Here is a 22,253-nt window from a genome sequence, read left to right as displayed (position 1 = left end):
TCCCATTGCGCATTTGAGTTTACTTATTCATCGTTTACTCTAGCGATCGAATTGAGCGGGTTGTTTATCTCTGATTTTCTCTTTTGGCGTTTGAGATGTTACTCCTATCTACTGTCTACCTCTGCTGTCTACCCTCCACACTCGATCCTCTTCCCATACATACATACACTCTTGATGAAAATGCGCTTGGCCCCTGTCTGTGCTCCCCCATTTTATATTGCAGTCCAATTTCTTCCTGTTTCATATTTCACTGCCCAGTGATGAACTCTTATACTATAGCTTGTGTGAGGTAGCGACAGCAAGTAGAAAATATATATTGACATATGATTGAACTTTGTGCATTTTCTAATTTTCTGCGAACCTGATCGACTAGAGGTCTTTTGTACTTGTGCTTGGTACATTATATAGAGACATAACTTTTATTCGTCACCTCACACAACTTTTATCCAGATTTGCACTCTTTGTTCCTGTATGTTGTGTCCAATTAGGTTTAGCGTAATTGCCCCGCAGTTGCATTTTCCCGCAATACACGCGCGTTTGCGCTTCTTTTACCCGCCGGATCCAGAGAAAAAGAAAATGTGAGTCGACGGTTTTTGTAGCGACGTTGTCCGAGACTTTTCTCTTTTGTCTTGAATTCAATATTCCCTTTTCCCTTGAAGACCTCTGATCCTCTGTTAGAGACGTCGTCTGACTAGCCTCACGGGATAGTGGTGGTTCCGCAATCTGACCCATGCAGTCATAACTTTTTTTTTTCTCAACCACCGAGCACCGAATACCACACCACACCAACACAGCATATCACCATGCCACCAAAAGCTGCACCCCGTAGAGGGGCAGCAAGCGCATCCTCCTCAACGCGCCCACAAACAGAAAATCCAAATCCATCCGCACCAAATGCCTCACGACCAACCCCCGCCCCGAGTGCGGGCAGAACAGCCGCCGGCGCAGCACCCCGCGCACCCGTCCAACGCTTGCAAACCCTCAACAAACGCACCCCAACAGGCAGCATAGCCCCCGCCGCCCGAACCTCCGCAACGCCCGGCCCCAGCGGCGCCCCGGGCGAGCCCGCGAAACCAACATTAAAATACAAGCCGCGCGCCGTCGGCCGCCGAAGCAAAGAAGAGCGCGAGGCGATTGAGAAACTCGAAGCGGAGCGGCACCGCGAGAGACTTAAGGAAGCTGCTGCTATCCAGCGCGGACGGGGAGGTTCGCGCGGGGGACCGTTTGGGCGCGGACGAGGCGGTGGTGTTGGTGGTGCGGGGGTTGGGGGGCCGTTGGGGGCTGGGACTGGTGGTGGGGGTGGGAGACGGGGTAGGGGAGGACGGTTTGGGGGTGATGGGGGGAGGGGAGATTCGCGGGCATCGTCGATGGGGCATCGGAGTCGGACGAGGTCTGTTATTGATATTGGGAGTGCGGCGGCGAGTCGGGATGTGTCGTCTGATGAGAGTGATTCGGGGAATTTGGTCGATATTGATCAGATTAACCTTGATAGTGATGAGGAAGGGTTTGTTCCTGATGAGGAGCCGAAGAAGGGGAAGGGGAAGATGGCGATGGCGGATGATGCCGATGAGAGGGGGCTGCGGCCGATTCGGGTGGAAAGACATGAGCATGCGGAGCGGGTTGTCAGTGTGAACATGGAGTCTAGCTCGGGCAAATCGGCAGAGCTAAGGGAGCAGGCTAAGGCCAAGACTGAGGATGATGATGATGATGATGCCCTGTTTGTGCCGCAGGAGGACCAAGTGGAAGAGGTGCGCGTGAAGGAGGAGCCTACGGACGAGGGCGACCAGGTTATGAAGGATGTCCCTACCACCGCGGCAGATGATACAGCTGCGGATGTGGATGATGAATTCCTTCCAGCGCAAAAGGTCAAGGTACGACGGAACTTGAGCAAGGAACCGACGAGCAAAGAGGCGACACCGGCACCGGCGCCGACGCCAGCACCCACCAAGGACCCGAAGAGTTTGCTACGGACTAAGGAGGATATTGAGGAATACGAGCGCCATGAGCAGGATCTAGTGGCGATCAAGGATCTGCTGATCACGGAGCCCAAATCGCCCAAGGAGAAGGAGCCTCAGCCGGAAGAACCTACCACTGTGGAGGGCGAGGGCGATAAGCCTGAGACCGCGGCGGAAGAAAAAGAGGGAGAGGAAGAGAAGCCAGAGGAAGAGGAGATCGACGACAAACTTTCTGGGCAGCTATTCCTCGTCCAGTTCCCACCTATGACGCCGAACCTTGTCGTTCCCTCTGCTACCGACGGTGAAGGCGAAGCGCCCACCGAACCCACCACCACCAACCCCGAACCTCAACCAACCGAACCCACCGTCAAACACGAAGACACCAACGACCCCGAACTCATCACCGACACCACCATCCAACACCCCAAACTCGTCACCGCCAGCGACCAACAACTCCCCGCTGGCCGCGTGGGCAAACTCAATGTCCACGCATCCGGCAAAGTGACACTGGACTGGGGCGGAATAAGCTTCGAACTGGACAAAGCCACAGACGTAGACTTCTTGCAGGAGGCGCTGATCTTGTCAACCCCGCCAACTCAGGCGGGGATGACGGCGGAGGAGATCAAGGCGTCGGAAGAGGAGGAGAAGAGAGTTTGGGCGATGGGGCAGTTGAGTGGGAAGTTTACGGTGACGCCGGATTGGGCGAAGATACTGTGATTGCATACTTGTACATAGAACAGCATAAATCAGGTGGTTTGATGTTGCATGATCACGAATGCCGGTGTGTTCTGTATGTGCGAAGAAGCAGGGACCTGATATGTCACCTGTTGGTGACGCGGTTTCAGTATGTCGGACTTGTATACCGCATACTTGTAGTAGTACGTGGTACGGTACCTGTCGATGAACCGCTGTAAGTGCTTGTACCAGCCGATCTGCTATATATAGCTCAGATCCGAAACTCTCATAACAACCAGCCTTATTAAATGCGCCAATCAACATCATTAACAGCCACATTATTTTCTGCAGGTTTTCAGAAGTTACATCATCAGCCACAAATAACTAGTTACCGGGTTCAGTAAGATAATGCCCTGGGCATTTACCCAAAAGGGAAGCACCGAGGGTCGATGAGCCGTCTTTAATTGGGTCCAGCCACCGGATAAGCTTTGGCTCGCAGCCACGAGTCCCTGACACGGCACATTTCACCCAATTAACATCCAGAAAACATAATAAAGACCCACTAAGGGGCTGGTGTGGGCACGCTAGTTCCTGGCCTAAAACGGGTTAGTCCACGCGGTTCTGGCCTGTCAAATACTGCACCAAGACGATTATCGCCCAATAGGAGGCTCGGGTTGTTCACCGGTGGACACGGCACGGGGTTTTTCCTCTTCGTTTCGCTTTCCGCGGGCCTTTCTTCCTCTTCTTCTCGTCTTCTTTGTTTCTTTCCTTCTGTCACCCTCGTTTTCTTGACTGTTACTGGTGTGTTTTTGTTTGGTATTACCTGGTTACTGTTCGTTTTTCTGTGTTGCTGTTGGGACTCGTGGCTTGTCGCATTGCATTACACCTGCGCTACATTGCCTCTCGTATAAACGTGCTGCCTCCTGAACCTTCTCCTGTACGGAGGATTACCCCGGACAACGTCGCTTCAGTCCGCTGCACAGCCAGCGCTTCATATAATAATAATAACAACAACGTCAGTCGTCCTTCCAATTCCCTACAACGGACGACTTTTCCTTATTGCCTCTATCTGCCGCTATCGCATTCCGACAACATGAGACCCTCCACCGTTCTTCTCTGCCTTGCGCCCACCGTGGCTCTCGCAACGCAACAACCTTCCGCAGTGCAACCCTCCCCCTCGGTACCAAACGTTACTCCTCCCGCACCATTACCTGAACTCCAACAACACCAATACCAGTACCAGTACCAACAATCACCAGAATCCGTCCAAGAAGCCGGTGTCGATGCCGCCGCCGCGCAACCCACAGATGCGTTTGACCTGGGGAAAGCAACGTCAACAAAATCGTTGCAGGCACGGAGTGAAGGGACACTGGGCCAGTCACCTTGGATCGGAATGGCCATTGGGCTGACATGTACGGCTTTTGCGGCGGTCATGCTGGGATAACACCAGTCCACCAACTCTATGGTTATGCATATCCATGGCGGCTTGATGCGAGCCATGGATTGGGTCGAATGCTCGACTTGCCCTGCATTTTCATCGTTATTTGAGCGCTCTTAAGACTTTTCGATTCTCTTCGCCATTTCTTTCTGCGAAAGCGTATTGATACCTTCGATTCTTCTTGAGGCATCGATTCTGCCTCGCGACGCTTTTATTGTGATATATTACTTTTTTATTACCCGACCTTTTTTTTTTTTTTTTTTTTTGCATCGTCATCGACTCGACTCCGACTTCGACATACCCAGCACCGAGAGTGAACTCGACTGCTACGTGTACATGATTATACCTTGAGCGCCCTTTTCACCTTTATTTTTCTACTTATATACACTCTTACACTTTTGCATTTCTTGTGGATCTTGTTATTTTGATTTCTTGATGTATTTAATATTAATTCAGACTTGAGGCTTTATACTCATTCTTTGCGATACAGCTTTTCCGCTTGATTAACTACACATCTACACGACGATCTCAGACGACCAATACCTTATCTAGCCAATCACCATCACCCATACCCTCAAACCATATCCACAATTATCCCTCAGCAGAAAACAGTCCCAATCGTGCGCAGATCAGGTGGTTCATATTCAACAACACCCTACCAGTACGAATATCATGAATGTGTAGTCGATGATGTTGTTGTATCAGTATTGATATCAGGACAAGAAAGAAGGAGGACGAGACCTGCAGTATCATCCTCCCAGTCGTAGCGGAGCGGGGGAAACTGGGGTGGTGGTCGAATAAGGAGAAACCTCGTTGTCGCTCGCAGCAAAGACACCTCAGCCAAAAGACTTTCCCATAGTGCGGAAACTAGCCCCTTGAACAGGAGCAATGTCTCTACCAATAAAATAAACCTCATCTTCTGGAGGCGGCGGATCAGGACGATTTTGGCCTTTCACGACCGGCTGTCTCCAGATACCAAATGCAACAACATCCAGACTGTCCCTGTTGATGACACGGGACCATTTGTCGTTGGTATCAGTGAAAGTCATGAATGTATAGTCAATGATGTACCTATAATAGTATCCATTAATATTAATATCAAGGAGTGTTGGGTCTGAATGAAGAGAAAGACGTACACTCTATTGTTTTCCTCATCATACCGTAGGAAGCCAGAGTGGTGCTCGGACAGAGAAAAGCATCGTTGTCGCATGTGTCTGTCATAAAAGCAAGTCAGCAGCTATATAGAATAGTAGCCCTTGCCCGTCGCCAGACAGCTTCCTGTGCAAGGGAAGGAAGGGAGAGGGGGGAGGGGTTGCAAGAACGTACTCAAATATATAAGCGATTTGCCGTCGAATACTCTCAAGTTGTTTATCTCAAACCCATAACCAAACTGAATAAATGCTGGCTGGATTCTCCCATGTCTGGTTTGTTGTTGGGGTCTTCATGAATAAGGGCCGCTGTATTGATTTCAAGGCTTGTGCATGGGACATGGCCAAAGAGGAGGAAACTACTGGCACCGCCCAATATTCCAGCGGTAATGGGGAGCTGCAAGCTTCGCCTTTTGGACTGATCACCACCTAATCAGCAACAAGGCGATGAAGATGTGAAAGACAGCTGGACGCAGGTCAGCACCCCAAGCGCCTACTACTACATCGGACATGTAAAGTCAGGCATAATTACCAAACAAGATCCCCATGAGGAGGTAAAATGCCTAGCTGATGAAACGAGGTATGAGCTCCCTCCCTTTTCTCTTCCCGAAGGGGGAGAGGGGGGGTGGCGTATGGCGAGGCTAACACGCGCTGCCATAAACCGACTGCAGCACATCCGATCTGGTATTCCCGAAAACTATCGGGTACTCTTCACAGATGCCAGGGCGGCGCACAAAGGACAGAGGATGCCAGGTGATGACGAACCCGTTATGGACGAAGAGTTGACTATTGCTGGATTGGAAAGAAGCAGTGGAGGACTACCGGTCCCTTTGTTACTGCGCATCGAAGGGGCGAAACAAGAAGTTGGGACAAGTGAGGGGACTGGTTTTGTATGGCGAGACGGAAGAGAACAGATGTTGCTGCGCCTCAAACTTTATGAACTATTGCTGAATATGCGCCGATGTTGATGTATGCGGATTATATTTTCTCATTATGCCTGAGAAACAGGCGTTCAGGTCTATATGTAACTGCCATAGAGCAGCTTCTTCCCTGCCGTCGTCGTTGTTTTGCCTCTTCACCTATGATGAGATCGTATTCCATCATCCCGGGCCAACGGTAGTATAAGATTGACGGGCATGAACGAGCCGTACCTTGATACTTAGACCTGAGAAGCCAGATGTGGTCTCCGTTGCCGTGCCTTCGTATAAGGCCAGGAAGACACACACACTGGCCAAACGACTCCCCGCACCGACTCACGCCCTCGCAGGTAGAACATTAGGAAGGGTTCGAAGAGATCGTGATCGATAGGGTCAAGCCATTGGGCGTCCCATCCAGAAACTTCAACCCGACGCTAATGAAGAAATACTACGGCACTGGCAATGAGACAGGTGAACAAGGAAGATACGCGGAGCAGCTCACTCGGTTTCTGAGCTCCATCTGGGTGCAACTGGGTGTTGGTATCTACATGGCCGACAGATCCGAGAAGTCCAAGGCGCCCGAGGAAAAGGAAAAGGCTCGTAAGGGCAAGAAAGCTGCAAAGAAGAAAGAGGAGGAGTACAACTCAGGCGACAACAGTCCCGTGCCGGACTTGATTATGTTTGACTGACGATGATGAGGGCACCATCTGCATAGTGGGCGAAATGAAATTTCACCTCACCTTTAAGCCCCATAAAAATGAGACAGAGATGGAACTCTTCACCCGCAACCTAGGTACATGACATGGCCTCTAGTTCCTCGACGACGTTGAAGCACCCTCGGACCAAGAAAAAGCGGACGATTGAGCATGCATCTCCGTGGAGGTATGCGCATTGTTATGGTCAGTTTGGCAGATCTTTCTCATTTGTGTTCTTTCTCCCTGTTCAGGGGGGAACTACCAGCTTTGTACAGAAATGTGCGGCTGCGTTTTCGCAGTCTCACCCCTTGCTCACGCGCCATTGCTCAAGACTTGACTAATTGACCATTGTAGTAAGCCAACGCAGTCCAGATGGTTTTCCGGCTGGTGCCATTGGACATCATCAAATACCGAAAGCATAGGAGCGCCATTTAGATATCGAGGGATCCAGGAACATATGGATATATGCATAAATAGTAATATAAATCGATCAAGCGGTCAATGCCATATGCTTTGATAGTCGAATATAAGAGTAAGCTATAACGCAGATTACAGACCCCGAAAAGCAGGCGGTAAAACAAGCTAGCAAATCATACCTTAAGTCATTCATCATTCATATCAATCAATCTAACCCATCACCACTCCGTACGCTCACTTCCCAACAGCAACAAACAACCGATCCCCAATATCCCCCAACCCAGGCACAATCATTCCCCTCTCATCACACCTAACATCAACCCCGGCAACCCAAACCTCAACACCCCCCTCCCAACTCTCCTGCACCCTCTTAACCCCTTCCTCCGACGCAAGCACACTAATCATAATCACCCGCTTCACGCCCCATTCGTGCAGCAGATGGATGGCCGCTTCGGCAGTGGCGCCCGTGGCAATGACGGGGTCCAGCAGGATGGCGGTCTCGGCGGCGGCGGTGTTGGTTGCTGCTGGGGTGGGAGTTGTGATGGAGGAGGTGTCGCGGTGGTAGGGGAGGTTGTTGTAGTATTCGACGGGTTGGAGGGTGGAGCGTTCGCGGAAGAGGCCGAGGTGGTAAATTGGGACGGGGGTGGGGAGGAGGGAGTTGATTGCTTTGGTTATTAGCCTGAGATATGCTTTATAGAAGATAGGGGAGACATACCATCGGTCATGCCCAATCCCGACCTGAGAATCGGGACGATGGCCAGGTTGGTGGGGACCTCGCGAGTTTCATATTCAATTCCCAGAGGGGTTTTGTCCTGCTCTATTAGCTTCTTCAATGAAATCAAATCAAGTAGAGCTAGCTCACTGTCTTCCCCGACACAGCAGATAAGCTGGCTAGAGCTTCAACGCCCAAGATGGTGGAGATCTCGGTGACCAGATTGCCGGTTTCACGGGTGGAAGTGGTGTGGGAGCGCAACTGGGAGAGCTTTGCCTGGAGGCAGGGATGGCTGGAGATGTGGATGGTCATGATGGAGAGCGAGAGAGAATTAGTAGAGCGATGGTGTATAGAGTGCGGAGAAGTGGATAGAGAAATGGTGGTGAGTTGTAGAGGTGAGGTTGGACAGCTGCAGTTGGGGAGAGAGGGGTTTTATAAGACCACGTGCAGCATCCCTTGTCTACAGCTTACTACTACTGTCCAGCTATGCTGTACTGTACAAGCACCAGGATATTCAGTATTACTCTGTATCCTCTATCAATGGTCTATTTAACCCCTCCCTATCTATTTACTCTCTATCTTATCAGATATCTTCGGAACCGCCCGATTGCCTGTCTGACTAATCATATCCATCTTGAATTCTTCTTTCCCCAACTTCTCCTCATGTCTCTACAGGCCTACAGGACACACGTCCACCGGCAACATGCCACACCACGATTATGACCATAACCATAAAGAACAAGAAGAATCCGACATCCCCCTCTCCGAATCCACCGCACCCCCTCCAATCGAACCCGAACCTCACCAACGCACCCCCCAACCCCCGGAGCCCGAACTCGAACTCCAACCCAAGACCAAAGAGACCATCAAACCCCTCTCCCAACACCCCTCCACCCACCTCTACACCCTCTCCTACCTAATCTTCTTCGCCATCTTCGGCACCCTCGCCCGCCTCGGCCTCCAATCGCTCACCTTCTACACGGGCGCGCCAATCGTCACGGGTGTACTATGGGCGAACGCAAGCGGCTCGCTACTCATGGGCTTCTTCCTAGAAGACAAGAATCTCTTCCGCGAAGAGTGGGGCAACGACCCAACATGTCAGCGAACACACGACGGAAACGTAATTGAAGAACACAAAGCGCACAAAGCAACCAAGAAAACAATCCCGCTATACATCGGCCTGACAACCGGTTTCTGTGGCTGCTTTACTTCTTTCTCCTCGTTTATCAGGGATGTTTTTCTCGCGCTTGCGAATGATCTACCTGATCCATCGCGTGATCCTTTCTCGAGCCCTGTTTCGAGAAACGGGGGGTATAGTTTCATGGCGCTCATTGCGATTCTCCTCATCACCGTTTCCTTATCCCTCGCTGCGCTGGTCGCGGGTGCGCATCTAGCGCTTGCATGTGACCGGTTCACGCCCATCCTTCCATTCCGGTTTACGCGACGCATCCTCGACCCCGTTATCGTGGTCCTTGGCTGGGGATGCTGGCTCGGCGCAGTCTTCATGGCTATCTGGCCACCAGACCGGCACACCTCTGGGACCGAAACCTGGCGCGGAGCCGCGATCTTCGCGATCGTTTTCGCGCCGCTAGGATGTCTTCTCCGATTCTATCTCTCGCTATTCCTAAACGCCAAACTCCCCAGTTTCCCGCTGGGCACGTTTGCGGCGAATATCCTGGGGACTGGCATCCTGGGCATGTGTTATGATCTGCAGCATGTTAGTGGTATTGGTGCGTCGGTTGTTGTTAGTTGTCAGATGTTGCAGGGGGTTATGGATGGGTTTTGCGGGTCGTTGACGACGATTAGTACGTGGGTTGCTGAATTGAATGGGTTGGGGAAGCGGAGGTATGCGTATTTGTATGGGACGGTTAGTGTGGGTGTTGGGTTGGGGTTGTTGGTTGTTATTATGGGGAGTTTGCTTTGGACGAGGGGGTTTGATACTCCTGTTTGTTAGTTTTGTATAGTCTCAGTATCTGTATACCTGTAAAGTAGTTCTACGTAGTGTCTAATACTCACTCTGCTCTGTACTTAAGAGTGCTTAATATAATTGAACCTGAGTATCCCCGCGAATATTTTCATTGCTTCAATTACTAACTTATAGTACAAGGTACTACAACATGCATCGAAAAAAAAAAAAAAAAGATAAATAAACATAAACATTACCAAGAATCGAATCAAATCAATCAAATCAAATCCAAAAGCACAAGCATAACATAATAGTAGACAAAACATAACACATTGCGGGGACTGCATAAACACATAACATAACCAGAACAAAACACATTAAATAATCCAAATTGTCCAAAAATTGTAAGTTAAAGTGGTATAAAGGAGTGACTTGAAGTGTGAAAAGATGCATCGGAAGAAATGAAGATGATGAAATGTACAATGAAAAACAAAAGGTATCAATCAAACAAAATCGACAAGCAAAAAACACAACATACAACAAACATGCTGATGCGCGCAGATGAAGGAAAGCACTAGAAATTAAGTGGGCGTAAATGTCAACGAAATCGAAGAAGAAGCAACGGAACTCCGTCAAGTGCTAAGGGGAAAGACCACACAGGACCAGCCGGGTGTCGAGTTGTTGTTTTGGGGTGAAAACAGAAAATGACCACACCGGACTCCTGTGAGTTCTTGCAGAATAGAAACTCAAGCAAAGCAGAAAGCAGCAAAACGTTGCAAATGCAGGAATATCAGCACACAGCGTAACGGACGCCACATGCCAATGCTTCCTACCCTGAATCCAAATCCATCATTGACCAAATGCATGAAACGAGTGAAAGAAAAGAAAAAAAAAAAAAAAAGAATAGGCACTAATAAGCAGTGCCAACGCTGGCCAACGTCTTGGCCGGCATCGGATGGATTGGTTGATCCTTGGAAATGCGCAACGAGTCCTCGTAGCCAACCAAGGCTTGCGAATGCAATTTGAACGACTCGCCCATGAGCTTTGTAATTCTATTTTCGTTAGCATCCGATCAGACTAGCAAGGAAGAGGACAGAAACTTACCCCCAAACTACGACACCGTCCAGGATGTTACCCCATACACGGGCCACAGTAGAGCTGAGTTTACCAAAGGAGTCCACGGCTTCATTGTCAAACAGGTTGCGCACTTTGTTGTATAGGGCCAACTCATCCTCAGTCGCTGGCTCTTCGTCATGTTCCAGGCGGTAGAGCCAGAGACTTAGGATGACCATCAGATCCAATCCACACAGCGGATGCTCGATACTCCAGTTGGTCGCAGACGTCTTGGCTACCCAGTTGATACCCTGGACCGCGGCGATCTCGATACATTCGAAGCACGACTGGATGACCTTGTTCATTTCCTGTCCCCGCTTAACCTTGTCGCGCGCGACGGTCATGGCGGCAGCAACTTCGTAGGACGAGTGGTAGCGCATGGCCTCCTGGATCGACTTCAAGTCGACTTCCAAACGGGCGCGGGTGTTGCGGTAGACGGCCATCGAGTTGAAGATCAAGGGATGGCAGTTGTGCGGGGTGCTGAGGGGCACGACAACGGTCTCGGGTTCACACACATCCAGGGAACTCTCCCATGTCTCCAAAGCCAAGCGAAGCTTGAACTCGGTGACCACGTCCTGGAGAGCCTCGAAGCTTCTCTTGTGGTTCCAGACCTGCAAGAACAGGGCGTTGATCAACACACGAGTCGCAAAGGCACTGTAGCGCGTTTGCTCGCCCTGGAAGAGACAGTCGTGGGCCTCGCGAACAGTGAGCGATGGGCTGGCAGCCAAGTTGCGGCGCCAGGCCTCATAATCACCGCCCTCCCAGTTCCAAAGCGATTCCGACGACGGCAGTTCCATGGTGTCGAATTCATCGAAGCTCATCGCTGGGGTGTGGTTGTAAGTCAGCGTGAGCATACCGAAGAAGATGTAGACGGCGTAGTAAGTCCGACGGCACGACTCGTCATCGATCCACTCTTCGCGTGTGGGAACTGCTTCCCGCGCATCGCACCGCACCTTGAGTTGATAGCGGTTACCCGAGACCATGTTGGCCAGTAGACTCTTGATGGAGCAGGTCCATTCAAGACCCTTGGGATCACCACTCCAGCTTTCGAAAACCATGTTGAGGAGCGTGCTCTGCATGGCCCAGAGAGGGCATTTCCGCGAGTCAAAGTTGTCCTTGTGCTGCAAGAATTGGGTGACCAGCATCTTCGATCCCACGTGCATCATAAAAGCCTCCTCGCGCTCAAACGCATACAGCGCACCGATGGAGAGCACAGCAAGCAGGAGCGGCGGCGAGATGGACGTGGGCTTGAACGACTCTTGGTGCAGGAAGGGTAGGTGTGCGTGGTACAGGTTAAAGTAAGTGGAGAGGTACTTGTTCAAGGCGACCGTCGTGGGCAGCTGGAACGCGTTCGGCAACGCACCAAGGGAGTCAGCGTTTCGTATCCGCTCGACCAACATGTTGCGCTCGATATCGTTGGCGACCTGTGGGGCCTTGGGCAGCGTTAACATTTGGCTGGGGCCAGGGGACTTGCGATAGTTGACAGGGCTGATGGGACCAGTCATGGAGGGAAACGGCGACAGTGCGTTCGGGGTTGAGTTACCCGACACAGGCAGGGTGTTCATGAGCGAAGGTCCGAGCATGTCGCCGCCCATGTGCGACATGGGACGGTCCATCATGGAAGGCAAGGGCTGATGCGAGTCTACGATCGCGTCGGTGGTTGCGAAGCTGGAAGCCATGGACGAAGCGGGGTGCTTAACATCGAGGGAATCCCAGGGCATTTGCGGCAGCGTCGCGTTGCTCGACAGATACGACACGGGGGGATCAAGTATCGAACCGCGACCAGGCGAAAACGAACGGTCGGATTCCGCGCGTTCTTGGGTAGCAGCAGCAGTGTTGTTGTTGTTGTTGTTAGAGGGAACGCCCGCGGTCGCGGCGGTAGGTGTGGTGGTCTGGCCCGTTGCGGCAGCTGCGGCCTTATGTTGGAAATCTGTCATCAACATGGCTGCAGTTTCAAGGTCGACCATACCATCGCTGCTTGCCTCAAGCTGTTCTAGGGTGGTTGGGTCGATGGTGACGTTGGGCTTGGAAGGAGCTGCCGGAGCAGGGGAGGACTTCTGAACCCCGGCGTTACTATTCCCACCACGTCTGCGCCCTTCAGCCACCAAGGGAACCCCACCATCTTTGGCGTGAACAGTACGGTCATGACGGAGTAGGAGATCGCGACGGACGAAAGTACTGCGACATTTCATGCACTTGAAGGGTCTTTCTTTTGTGTCTTGGGAACTGTTAGCTTTCATCAACCGGATGGTATAGAGGACAGCGACTTACGAGAACGCTCATGTCTGCTGCGATGTTCACTTCTGCTGAATGCGCGATTGCAAAATTGGCACTTGTATTTCTTCTCTGGAGCGGATGTCTTTTTTGCCGGCGAGTTGGATGCCGGAGCAGCGTTTGGTGCCATTTCGATAGCGGAAAATACCAATTATTGCGTGAACAGTAGACGGAACTGCAGAGAAAGATGCAATATTGTTCCCTCGGTAAGTTCAGACCGGTTCTGGAGACGAGAAGACGACAGAAGTTCGGAAGGGAGTCTGATCATTCCTTGGGAGCGGGGAAGGCACAACAGCAGTAGTATTATCTAGGAGGTTGAATCCAAAGGGGGTAAGGTAGAGAAAGAGTCCAGCCACAGGCGGACAGAGATAATAGTAACAGTAAAATAGTAGAAACAGGAAAGAAAATAATTCTATCGTAGAGTAGAGAGGGGTATCCTTCGTAAAGCCGCGGGGAGAGAGGGGATACTATTGCGGCGGGATGTGTGCGTGAGGGAGGGAATAAAAAAAAAAAAAAAAAAGAGGAAATGAGGAGGGGAGAAGAAGAGGGGGGATGAGGGAGAAGAAGAGAGGGAAAAGAGGTGGTATTTCAGAGGTTAGAGAAAAAGAGAAAAGAAAAAAAAGAAGAAGGAAAGAAGAAGGAAAAAGGAAAAGAAGGGGGGGGGCTGATGGGATAAAAAGAGAGAAAAGAGAGAGAAAAAAAAAAAAAAAAAAAAAAAAAAAAAAGAGAGAGGGAAGAAAAAAAGTGGGAGATGATTCCTGGAGGGGGGAGAGGAAGTGGGCAGTGTGCGTGGATGTACTGTATTTGGTAGTGGTGATAAAAGTCCCTCGGGCGACGACGATCGGGGCGGTCGCGAACAAGTGAGGCGGGTGTGGAGTCCCCCTCGGTTACACTCGTTACCGTACGACGAGGGGCTGCCAAGATTACCACATACACGGTGGTGTATGGCCAATCCCGACGCGTTTATACGTACGTATGGTATTATTTGTATTTATACAAGTACATACCTGTATTCATACTTCGGATGTCTTCCTGAGTTTGTCTGCGTAAGGATGTGAGGGACTATTCACCCAAGTCTGAACAGTAAAACATAACCCCTCGGCCCCTCGCGCCCCTCGTTGCCCCTCGTCGAGTGGGTATGTTTACTCAATGGTCCTGTTTTCTAGCGTGTCATCTGACAGAACCACAACCTTGGTTCGGCGGGGCCGTACTTATCTATCAGATATCAGTACAAGTATAGAGTAGAGTGCTGTCTTGTACTTGTACAAGTATCTCTACTCCGGAGTATACAAGTATAAAGTAAGATGTATAGGTTCAATAGCAGGGATTCTACAAACACTACCCCTGTCTCCCGTATTCCTCTTCATTAATCTGTAAGAATGCAAAGGACAAACAAACAAAGTTAGGGCTCATCGGATCCGGCTTTCCATACGCTAGTCTCGATAGGGTTAGTTCTCCTTCATTAGATCTGTCTCGTACGAGTACAAGTACACCACTCATAAGACTTGACACAAAGTCAGTTGTTGATTCTATCAGTGACAAGTATGTGACTGGTCTCTTTTCTTTTTCTTCTACTTACTATGTGTCTTTTCTTATAGCCACGGCACCAATCTTCACATTCAGCTGTACCTGTACTCCGTACTGGGCTTACTAAGATTGACGTGACTGGTGCCCCTCGATCTTACGTATTCTTTCCATGCGCTCAGTGGACTGCATCGGCGAATAACCATCGCGCACGATCAATAATTCGATTAGCGGGTGATCTCATCCAGGATGATGTAGCTGCACGCTGCACAGCTGCCCATTGATGGGATACTTGTACCGCTGTTTATGGAGCGGTACGGAGTACTCTGTACTCTGTACACGTCTGTACTTGTACACCACGCTGTTGTGTACTTGTACATTGATGATATATACAGATCTGTTCTCTATATCTACCCAGATATTCATACTCAAATATCTACAATTCCTGTACTCTAACAATACTAAGTCTATAAGTCTACAAGTACAGTAAGCCGGATAAGACAAAAGACAGTCTGTGCGGTGGACCCATCCCCATTCCGTCCAACACGGTAGTTACTTGGGTAACCCAATTCACCGACATTATCCCTAGGCTTCACTTGCTTCACTTGCTTCACTTGCTTCACTTGCTTCACTTAAAACAACCGGCTATTAGGAGAATATGTGTCGCTGATTTATGCATCTCATTCCCAACATTCTGCACATGTACCTGAGTGTGTACACACCGATGTGGTTTTTGCTTCTCATTGGTGTATCTGTACGGTGACTCCGTGGTGGTAATGGTACAGGGTACTGTATCCGGTGTGGATGTTCAATCGGTCCGGAGTAGATAAGTGCATTTGTATCGTGCTCCGTAGGCTAGAGTCTAATCTCATGGTTATTCTAGACCTTTTTTTCGTGAATATCCACCGCAACGATATTTGTTCCGGAGTATGTACGGATTCTGCATCGTGTTGGTTGGATATATATTTCCGTCTCATGTACTTTACTCGTAATTGTGCCAACATGCAAAGTTCCTGTTTCCTGGTCATATGAACTACCATACAAGCACATCATAACATGGACATTTATATGCGTTGTCTGTCCCGTAAATCAGAATTGAACACATGGAGACCAATGAACGACAACTGAAACAACACCAAAACAGTACCTCATGGCTGCAACGTGAACCATGTTCCTGCCATCTCCTCTTTGCTTCTTCAATTCCAGGAATAAACTTCCTCTCATTTTAGTCAGGCACTCTACATAGTAAACAAGTGGGTATCTGAATTATGAAGACTTGTATTTGTATGGAGCTGCCAACGTTGATCAACGTGTGTTAGACTGTTTGATATGGTGTTCCATACTCCTGGGAGACAGTTTAATTATTGAGGGGCGTGTGGGCTATCGCCCACATACGTACAGAGTAGTATTGCATCGCTACCAAAAACCGGAAAGTATGAATACATCCGACCAGAGTCCCTCCTGTCTGTCGCCCATAAACCGGCCTCTCCGTATATAGACGCACTCATATAAAAAATAAAAAATAAAAAAGCTGCTGACTGTCCCTCACAGACAAGGGATAAGATAGTCAGTCGTAGATCCATGGGCAACTCTACGAGTCACCTACACTCTATCTATCTACTCTGGACTCCGTCATTCGCAAAAGCAAAAGGTACGGCCCCTCCCCCTTTTCATTGCTTTTTCTTTCTCGGACGGATTGTCGCAGATAAAACCCCACCCGGCCTTCGAGAATGTTTCTGGGCCAATCACGAGGGGTAGCGGGGTTATTTGACTCTGCTTGCGATTGTTGTGTTCCTGGAAGGAAGCCTGGAGGTCAAAAGTGGCTGGCTACGTATTATTGAGACGAGGGAGTGATCCGATTGAGTAGCCGGGCTGGGTTGATTATTCCGTTCGTAGAACAAGGTTGATGAGTCTGATTATTGAGGGTACGAGTGTTTCTGTACGGGTTAGTATTAAGATTTATTCACGAATATGCAGATTCTTCACGCAATTCGAGATTCGAGAACGGATCTTCGCATTCCATTCAGGTGGTCTGCCTTCCATGCGTATGGAGCATTTCTACGGTGTACTTGTACAGTCTGTATACACAGAACCATGGAACAGACCCGTCATCCAGGATAAGTCCCATGGTTCTTACTATCTAGAAGTCCCGGTGGAGTTCAATTGTTATCATAGTTATCATAGTTGTCAGCTATCATAGCCTTGCTCTAACGACTACAATTGTAAAAGATCAAAACAAAAAACACGTCCTAGCGACACGCGAAAAGGGAACTAAAACTTCCAAACAAACAAAGGGATAACTAGCCGTATCATACTATTACATACCATACACCACAAATACCAGCACTCTGTACTTATTACATACCGTACAAGTTTAGATACATAACTACACGCACAAAAAGCGGTCAATACATCCGCCAACCAACCTAGGTCCAAAGCAGAGCAGGCCGGCCAGGCATAGGGCAAGGCATAAGTAATAGCCGGGCCTCACCGACTCGAAGTCGTCGTCGACATGTGTGGATTTGGGCTCGGTCTTATGTCCACGTATTATTCATTCATAATTGGGATAATACTGTTTTTGAGTTTGCGGAACGGAGCCGCGGAAAGGGTTCCTGAGTTGACGGTGGGTAACAAGTACTTTGTGCGCTTAAGACATGCTTAGAGTACCATGGATACTCTGTATCCGTAGACCAGTGCAAAAGACTGTTATATTAATTGAACCCTGCACGATGGCGGTATGCCATAGCCATCACCCACCCACCATTCCCCTCCGTCCCCATCTGGTATCTCTTCGATTCTATTCTATTCACTTACTTACCTACATGTATGCAGTCAACGTTGCCCTGGGACGGACCGCTGCATGGTCCGGGAGAGTGGATCATCCCGACTTTTTCTTCTCGAAGAACGGAGTTTAGTAACAAAAACAAGTAGTTAACTAAAATAAGAGGGCTGGACGCGTTGAGAGACCAAGAAACCCGGCGGCGTCACCGCTTTTAGCTGAAAAACGTAACCTGGCCGAGTGTGCGCAAAAGGATTCCTTAGTGCGCGATACAAGAATAATTACGGAATACACGGACGGAGGTCTCGGAGGCTCGGAGCGGTCGGTCGGTTCGCGATTTTGTTTTGTTTGTCATTGGTTTATGGGGGTGGGTTTGCCCGTGACTGTGCGTGATTCTTGACTTGCCTTTTTGGGATGTCAGATGACTTTTCGGTGATGTCAGCATAAGCCTTGAGGGATTAGTTATGCATAACGTGTATATAATTTATGTTGGCAAGATGAGCTGGAACCTTAGTAGTTACACTGCTATGCTGTTTGCCGTGTTAGGACTATTTATACGATTTATTTGGCAGCAGGTAGACGGATAAAGACATTTCAGCCTATTGTTTGCTGGCTGTGTAACTTGGCTATAGGCACTATGGCCCTGTTCCGGTGTTTCTTTACCTGTATCCCAGTTGCTGCTGCGATGGCACTGTTGGTGTGACGGTCTCGAGCAATATGAATATATATTGGTAGACTATCTGACGAAATTCTAACATGAGGAAAGAAAGGAAAGAGGCAGGCCTGCCAGCGACGAGCTATCTAGTGTGCGCGAGGGGTTTAAGCGATGCTCAGTGAATGTTCTACACCAAACAGGCCAAAATAATCAAACATGCTGTGCAGCTCGCTAGTGTCCATGCTCCGTGACAGTTGGGACAATACCAGGATTGACCTCATATCTTCTGATGTTGGTAGGTTAACAGACAAACCAACGATTCCGAGTGGCGCTTGTGACAAAACAAACCTAGTAAGCTGTAGTGCTCGGGGTGACCAAGGAGCAGTGAGCTGTCATAGCTCTCCCTTTCTTGTTTCTCTCACACACCCCCCCGTTTCCGTTTCCACCCCCCGCTGCTTGAATAATTCCATCCAGCACCTTAGGATCGATGACCGGAACCGCCGCACGATCCCAGCTAGATATGACCATGTCGTTTTAGTTCGGAATCTGTTTGGTATTGATCATGGTGCTATAAACCACCCCAACCTTGCCCCTTTCGGGCTCGGATTATCAGCAATAATCCGCAACCCTAATTCAAAGCATTGGATCGCGGTTGGTGTAGTTGGTTGGAGCATACGGAACTCTCAAATCGGTTGTATCAACCATATGCATTGTGATGCTCGATAAATTATATATAATTGTTGACCCCTGCAGCAAATAACTCGGATACATGATTTCTTATTCACGCTGCCGCTGACTGGGTAACTCGGCACAATAATCCACTGGATCCGAGCCCGGCATTTCTTTTGGCGATGCCGAACCCGGTTGAAGCTGTTCCTGCTGTTGCATAGCAGGCCAGAAAGGATAAAGTGCTGTGTTTGGCACGGCACCAGGTATTTGTTGTGGTTGATTGGCTGGGGGTCGGCGCGCCTTGAGCCAGACCAATGCCGCCAATGCCGCAAGCACAGGGGCGCCGATGCCGATTCCGACCCCAAGAGCTATCTTTCCAGTGCTCGTTAGTCCGGACGAGGAAGAGGACGGCGTGGACGATGAGGAAGACGGTGATGACCCCGAGTTGAGGGTGCTGTTCGAGGTACTTGTAGACGTTGCGGAGCTCGTTGCGGAAGTAGACGTGGCAGACGCTTCGGTGATGTTGAAATACGACGAAATGAAACCATCTGGCTGGTCGGAGTTGATCCAGAAGAAGAAGACGTTGGAGTAATCCAGGTCAAAGCCGTAGAGTTGAGCCACCCAGGTGAAGTTGGTGACCTTGTCAGTCGAATGGATCTTTGCTAACATTGGTACTTGTCAGTTATTCCTTATTTATTTATCGCCCTTGTGTCCGATATTTCCGACATACAATAAACGTTGCCCTGGCTCGCTGCGCCTTCCTGCACCAGACTTTGCTGCCACATCGAGATATTGAACACCCCCAGTGTGGTTTTCCATGAGATGACTTGTTGATCGCCCAGGGTGTAAACTGGGTTGATACCGGTATTGGAAGCAGGACTGGTGAAATAATTTTCGCCGTCTGTTCCCCCGATGGCTAATGTGACCAATGCGAGGAGGATTGTGAATATAGAGTTGTTGTGCATCGTGGCATGGACCAGTGAGGACGAGCAACTCAGCTTTTAACAGCTATAATCGAACAATGCTACCGAGGAAAGAGTTGAGAAATCAAAGCAAAGAGGAGTAGGGGCCTTTCAAAGGGCTCTTTGGATGCGGCGCAGCCTTCTTGTTAACACTATACTCCACAATGCGCAATAAATCAACGCCCTTAATAATGTACATCGTCGCATCCTTATTTGCGCTCGTGCAATCAAACACAGCAGCTCGCACCAACAGCGCTAAGGACCGGAAGTGTCGGTGCTAAATAAGTATGCTGCATATTTATCATGTGCTAGTTGAGGGATTTTCACCTAGAATGACCTATCGTAGAAATAGCAGCGGGCACTATCACATCCAAGCGCCTACAAATCCCCGCCGCTGAAACGCTGGAACAGAATCTGTCTTAATGCTCTATGATATACACACGAGCCAAGGTGTCAAATTCCTTCAAAACAAAAGTCCAACCTGCCCCCGCACAAAATTATGTCGTAAGAGGGGACGTAGGGTATGTGCTCCCTACAGAGTAGCGCACGTTTTGTATATTGAATCGCATACTGATAGTCAACAAGAGACAGCCAGATCTCATACGTCTACCTTATCGTCCAACGTTTGAATTATCCCTCCTAAAACCGGAATATCATCAGGGTTGACGATTGGAACCGCGGCGTCATCCCAATTAGACTGGACTGTGACATCCCCACTCAGGATCCGTCTAATGTTCATCATGGTGCTGTACATCACCCCGTAGCTAGAAGGCTTCTCTCTACTTGCCTCTTCTGGGCTGTGAATGTCAGAGGTCTTGATATAACCTCCCATCAGGGACGGGTAAGGTGCAAAGCACTTTAGATAACCGTTCCCACACATCCGACCCAACGACACGTCGAATTGAGCACCGATGTCAATCTCCTCTGCAATCCCAGATGGATTCACAGAGAGCGCAGCTAGAATTTTCTGCGCGCCGCGATAACTAACAGCATAGGCAATCGAGCAAACACCATCGCTGGTGGAACAGGTCAACCGGGTATGATCGGGTCGCCCGACCGGAGGCGGTTCACGCCAATAAGGCAGAAAATGATGCGGCGGAAGGATAGTAGGATCGTTCGGCGTTAGAAAGAAGGGTATATCTGTCCGGCATTCGATTCCGCAGTGAGCAAGCCAAAGGATGTCCCAATCGTCGCCGTATGGTGATGCAGTGGGCTCATTAGTTGTCTTTCCCTGGAGGGATCGGACGGCAAGTGCAAAACTCTGTAGCTGAGTTTTGATCGCTACGTCCCAATCGGCGTCGTCTTCCATGATTATTGCGCTGCCTTGTCGTTCGTTCACGATGCTGTGTACTACTGTTAGTCTTCTACCAATGAATAAAGAAAAGGGAATTTTCATACCGCTGCATCCCGTTTAAATGCGCCCGTCGAGCTGCATACTCGCTTGGCTCGTGGTCATAATTCCAGTTCTGCGACTCAGCGACTGAACGATAACAGAGTGGTGTATGCGACTCACGTAAGGATATGACTGAGGACTGATCTGGTCCGGAGTGACTCCATCGATGAATTCGAGATGGAAATCACTGACCGATGAGCCCAGAATCATGTCATCCCGTTTATCAGGTCTGCTGGGGAGATTGATCACGAGGACTTTGCCGACCTATATACATTGTTAGCACCGGACAATTGCAATGTCAACCGGCAAAAAGAGTACCCCCAATGTTCCATTTTTAATCGCTTCAATCGCATTTCCAGCACCCCTCGACCCGACCCAAACCGACTCTCCGTAATTGGAAATCGGCCAGAGAATGAGGAAGATAGTGGCCACTCCGATCACATAGAGAAGCAAGCGGCCGAATCGCTTTTGGGACGACAAATTCATGTTCCGGTCGATTTAGGAATTGTAACCATCCCCGATACAAATGAATGTACCGCTGCGGTTTTTGTCGGTCGGGTTGTCGTGGCCGGGACTTTGCGCTTGAAACACCGCAGCATCCCCTCACTTTGCAGATTATGTAATCCATATACAAAAAGGGCATTTATTGGTGAGGACCAGTACGTACTAGTCTCACTTACCCTATAGTTGCCGCATCAGGGCTGTGGTATCATGAGCGTTCCTATACAAGTAGTGCATTTGAAGATGGGTACTTGGATTATTCGCTATCCTTGGCAATAGGAAGTCATCATGATTCATGACTTCAATCTCAAGATTATCACCCCTTCTGACCCTTCATAAGATTCATGGCATCCTAGGGCGATGCTCAGGCAAAAACAAGCAGACTAATGTCTCAAGTAATCTATGTTGTCTGGATTAGTATTCTGTATATACAGACTGTAGTCCTTTGAAACCGAGGAATTCTTGTAAATAAGGTTCTAGCCCTACGGAACGATCTAATCAATCGGTCGACCCACCTATA

General features: G+C 49.5%; 11 protein-coding genes across 11 annotated transcripts; 6 read left to right on the top strand and 5 right to left on the bottom strand.

The window, feature by feature from the left end:
- Positions 1–349: 349 nt before the first annotated feature.
- ASPGLDRAFT_717469 (putative DNA-directed RNA polymerase III RPC4) lies at positions 350–2,832 on the top strand. Its single transcript, XM_022549570.1, has 2 exons — positions 350–578; positions 737–2,832. Exons 1-2 carry the CDS (start codon positions 472–474, stop codon positions 2,670–2,672), a joined length of 2,043 nt encoding a protein of 680 aa, XP_022405214.1. The 5' UTR covers positions 350–471; the 3' UTR covers positions 2,673–2,832.
- Positions 2,833–3,723: 891 nt separating this feature from the next.
- On the top strand, positions 3,724–4,074 carry ASPGLDRAFT_63401 (uncharacterized protein; the record flags this gene model as incomplete). The annotated part of the gene is made up of 1 exon (XM_022548655.1): positions 3,724–4,074. The coding sequence occupies one exon, from the start codon at positions 3,724–3,726 to the stop codon at positions 4,072–4,074; it is 351 nt and encodes a 116-aa protein (XP_022405213.1).
- A 711-nt stretch (positions 4,075–4,785) lies between these two features.
- On the bottom strand, positions 4,786–5,278 carry ASPGLDRAFT_79045 (uncharacterized protein; the record flags this gene model as incomplete). The annotated part of the gene is made up of 2 exons (XM_022550000.1): positions 4,786–5,139; positions 5,205–5,278. The coding sequence occupies 2 exons, from the start codon at positions 5,276–5,278 to the stop codon at positions 4,905–4,907; spliced, it is 309 nt and encodes a 102-aa protein (XP_022405212.1). The 3' UTR covers positions 4,786–4,904.
- Positions 5,279–5,962: 684 nt separating this feature from the next.
- Positions 5,963–6,822, top strand: ASPGLDRAFT_31673 (uncharacterized protein; the record flags this gene model as incomplete). The annotated part of the gene is made up of 2 exons (XM_022544080.1): positions 5,963–6,106; positions 6,496–6,822. The coding sequence occupies 2 exons, from the start codon at positions 5,963–5,965 to the stop codon at positions 6,820–6,822; spliced, it is 471 nt and encodes a 156-aa protein (XP_022405211.1).
- A 657-nt stretch (positions 6,823–7,479) lies between these two features.
- Positions 7,480–8,269, bottom strand: ASPGLDRAFT_63400 (uracil phosphoribosyltransferase; the record flags this gene model as incomplete). The annotated part of the gene is made up of 3 exons (XM_022548654.1): positions 7,480–7,910; positions 7,961–8,057; positions 8,108–8,269. The coding sequence occupies 3 exons, from the start codon at positions 8,267–8,269 to the stop codon at positions 7,480–7,482; spliced, it is 690 nt and encodes a 229-aa protein (XP_022405210.1).
- A 244-nt stretch (positions 8,270–8,513) lies between these two features.
- On the top strand, positions 8,514–10,025 carry ASPGLDRAFT_42109 (uncharacterized protein). The gene has a single exon (XM_022545544.1). The coding sequence runs from the start codon at positions 8,661–8,663 to the stop codon at positions 9,909–9,911; it is 1,251 nt and encodes a 416-aa protein (XP_022405209.1). The 5' UTR covers positions 8,514–8,660; the 3' UTR covers positions 9,912–10,025.
- Positions 10,026–10,570: 545 nt separating this feature from the next.
- On the bottom strand, positions 10,571–13,749 carry ASPGLDRAFT_141109 (C2H2-type zinc finger protein). The gene is made up of 3 exons (XM_022541722.1): positions 13,248–13,749; positions 10,968–13,194; positions 10,571–10,915 (listed from the first exon to the last, which is right to left on the bottom strand). The coding sequence occupies exons 1-3, from the start codon at positions 13,378–13,380 to the stop codon at positions 10,774–10,776; spliced, it is 2,502 nt and encodes an 833-aa protein (XP_022405208.1). The 5' UTR covers positions 13,381–13,749; the 3' UTR covers positions 10,571–10,773.
- A 3,680-nt stretch (positions 13,750–17,429) lies between these two features.
- On the top strand, positions 17,430–17,856 carry ASPGLDRAFT_42105 (uncharacterized protein). The gene has a single exon (XM_022545543.1). It carries the CDS (start codon positions 17,504–17,506, stop codon positions 17,687–17,689), a length of 186 nt encoding a protein of 61 aa, XP_022405207.1. The 5' UTR covers positions 17,430–17,503; the 3' UTR covers positions 17,690–17,856.
- A 404-nt stretch (positions 17,857–18,260) lies between these two features.
- On the top strand, positions 18,261–19,098 carry ASPGLDRAFT_716966 (uncharacterized protein). The gene has a single exon (XM_022549566.1). The coding sequence runs from the start codon at positions 18,425–18,427 to the stop codon at positions 18,932–18,934; it is 510 nt and encodes a 169-aa protein (XP_022405206.1). The 5' UTR covers positions 18,261–18,424; the 3' UTR covers positions 18,935–19,098.
- ASPGLDRAFT_716886 (uncharacterized protein) lies at positions 18,861–20,139 on the bottom strand. The gene is made up of 2 exons (XM_022549565.1): positions 19,608–20,139; positions 18,861–19,539 (listed from the first exon to the last, which is right to left on the bottom strand). The coding sequence occupies exons 1-2, from the start codon at positions 19,840–19,842 to the stop codon at positions 18,986–18,988; spliced, it is 789 nt and encodes a 262-aa protein (XP_022405205.1). The 5' UTR covers positions 19,843–20,139; the 3' UTR covers positions 18,861–18,985.
- A 298-nt stretch (positions 20,140–20,437) lies between these two features.
- Positions 20,438–21,718, bottom strand: ASPGLDRAFT_117806 (uncharacterized protein; the record flags this gene model as incomplete). Its single annotated transcript, XM_022539903.1, has 4 exons — positions 20,438–21,182; positions 21,238–21,305; positions 21,353–21,496; positions 21,551–21,718. 4 exons carry the CDS (start codon positions 21,716–21,718, stop codon positions 20,438–20,440), a joined length of 1,125 nt encoding a protein of 374 aa, XP_022405204.1.
- Positions 21,719–22,253: the final 535 nt, after the last annotated feature.

The sequence above is a fragment of the Aspergillus glaucus genome (assembly GCF_001890805.1).
Source record: "Aspergillus glaucus CBS 516.65 unplaced genomic scaffold ASPGLscaffold_2, whole genome shotgun sequence".
Taxonomy (NCBI): domain Eukaryota; kingdom Fungi; phylum Ascomycota; class Eurotiomycetes; order Eurotiales; family Aspergillaceae; genus Aspergillus; species Aspergillus glaucus.
The sequence above is the reverse complement of the archived record's forward strand: the minus strand, read 5'-3'. Positions and strand labels throughout refer to the sequence as shown.

Bases quoted from the DNA above. Each gene is read 5' to 3' on its own strand.
- ASPGLDRAFT_717469 (XM_022549570.1), top strand. From the start codon at position 472: ATGTTGTGTCCAATTAGGTTTAGCGTAATTGCCCCGCAGTTGCATTTT. The intron at 579-736 runs GTGAGTCGACGG...TGACCCATGCAG, and splicing joins GATCCAGAGAAAAAGAAAAT to TCATAACTTTTTTTTTTCTC.
- ASPGLDRAFT_42109 (XM_022545544.1), top strand. From the start codon at position 8,661: ATGCCACACCACGATTATGACCATAACCATAAAGAACAAGAAGAATCC.
- ASPGLDRAFT_141109 (XM_022541722.1), bottom strand. From the start codon at position 13,380: ATGGCACCAAACGCTGCTCCGGCATCCAACTCGCCGGCAAAAAAGACA. The intron at 13,195-13,247 runs GTAAGTCGCTGT...ACAGTTCCCAAG, and splicing joins CAGCAGACATGAGCGTTCTC to ACACAAAAGAAAGACCCTTC. The intron at 10,916-10,967 runs GTAAGTTTCTGT...TAACGAAAATAG, and splicing joins GACGGTGTCGTAGTTTGGGG to AATTACAAAGCTCATGGGCG.
- ASPGLDRAFT_42105 (XM_022545543.1), top strand. From the start codon at position 17,504: ATGGCGGTATGCCATAGCCATCACCCACCCACCATTCCCCTCCGTCCC.
- ASPGLDRAFT_716966 (XM_022549566.1), top strand. From the start codon at position 18,425: ATGCTGTGCAGCTCGCTAGTGTCCATGCTCCGTGACAGTTGGGACAAT.
- ASPGLDRAFT_716886 (XM_022549565.1), bottom strand. From the start codon at position 19,842: ATGCACAACAACTCTATATTCACAATCCTCCTCGCATTGGTCACATTA. The intron at 19,540-19,607 runs GTATGTCGGAAA...TACCAATGTTAG, and splicing joins GAGCCAGGGCAACGTTTATT to CAAAGATCCATTCGACTGAC.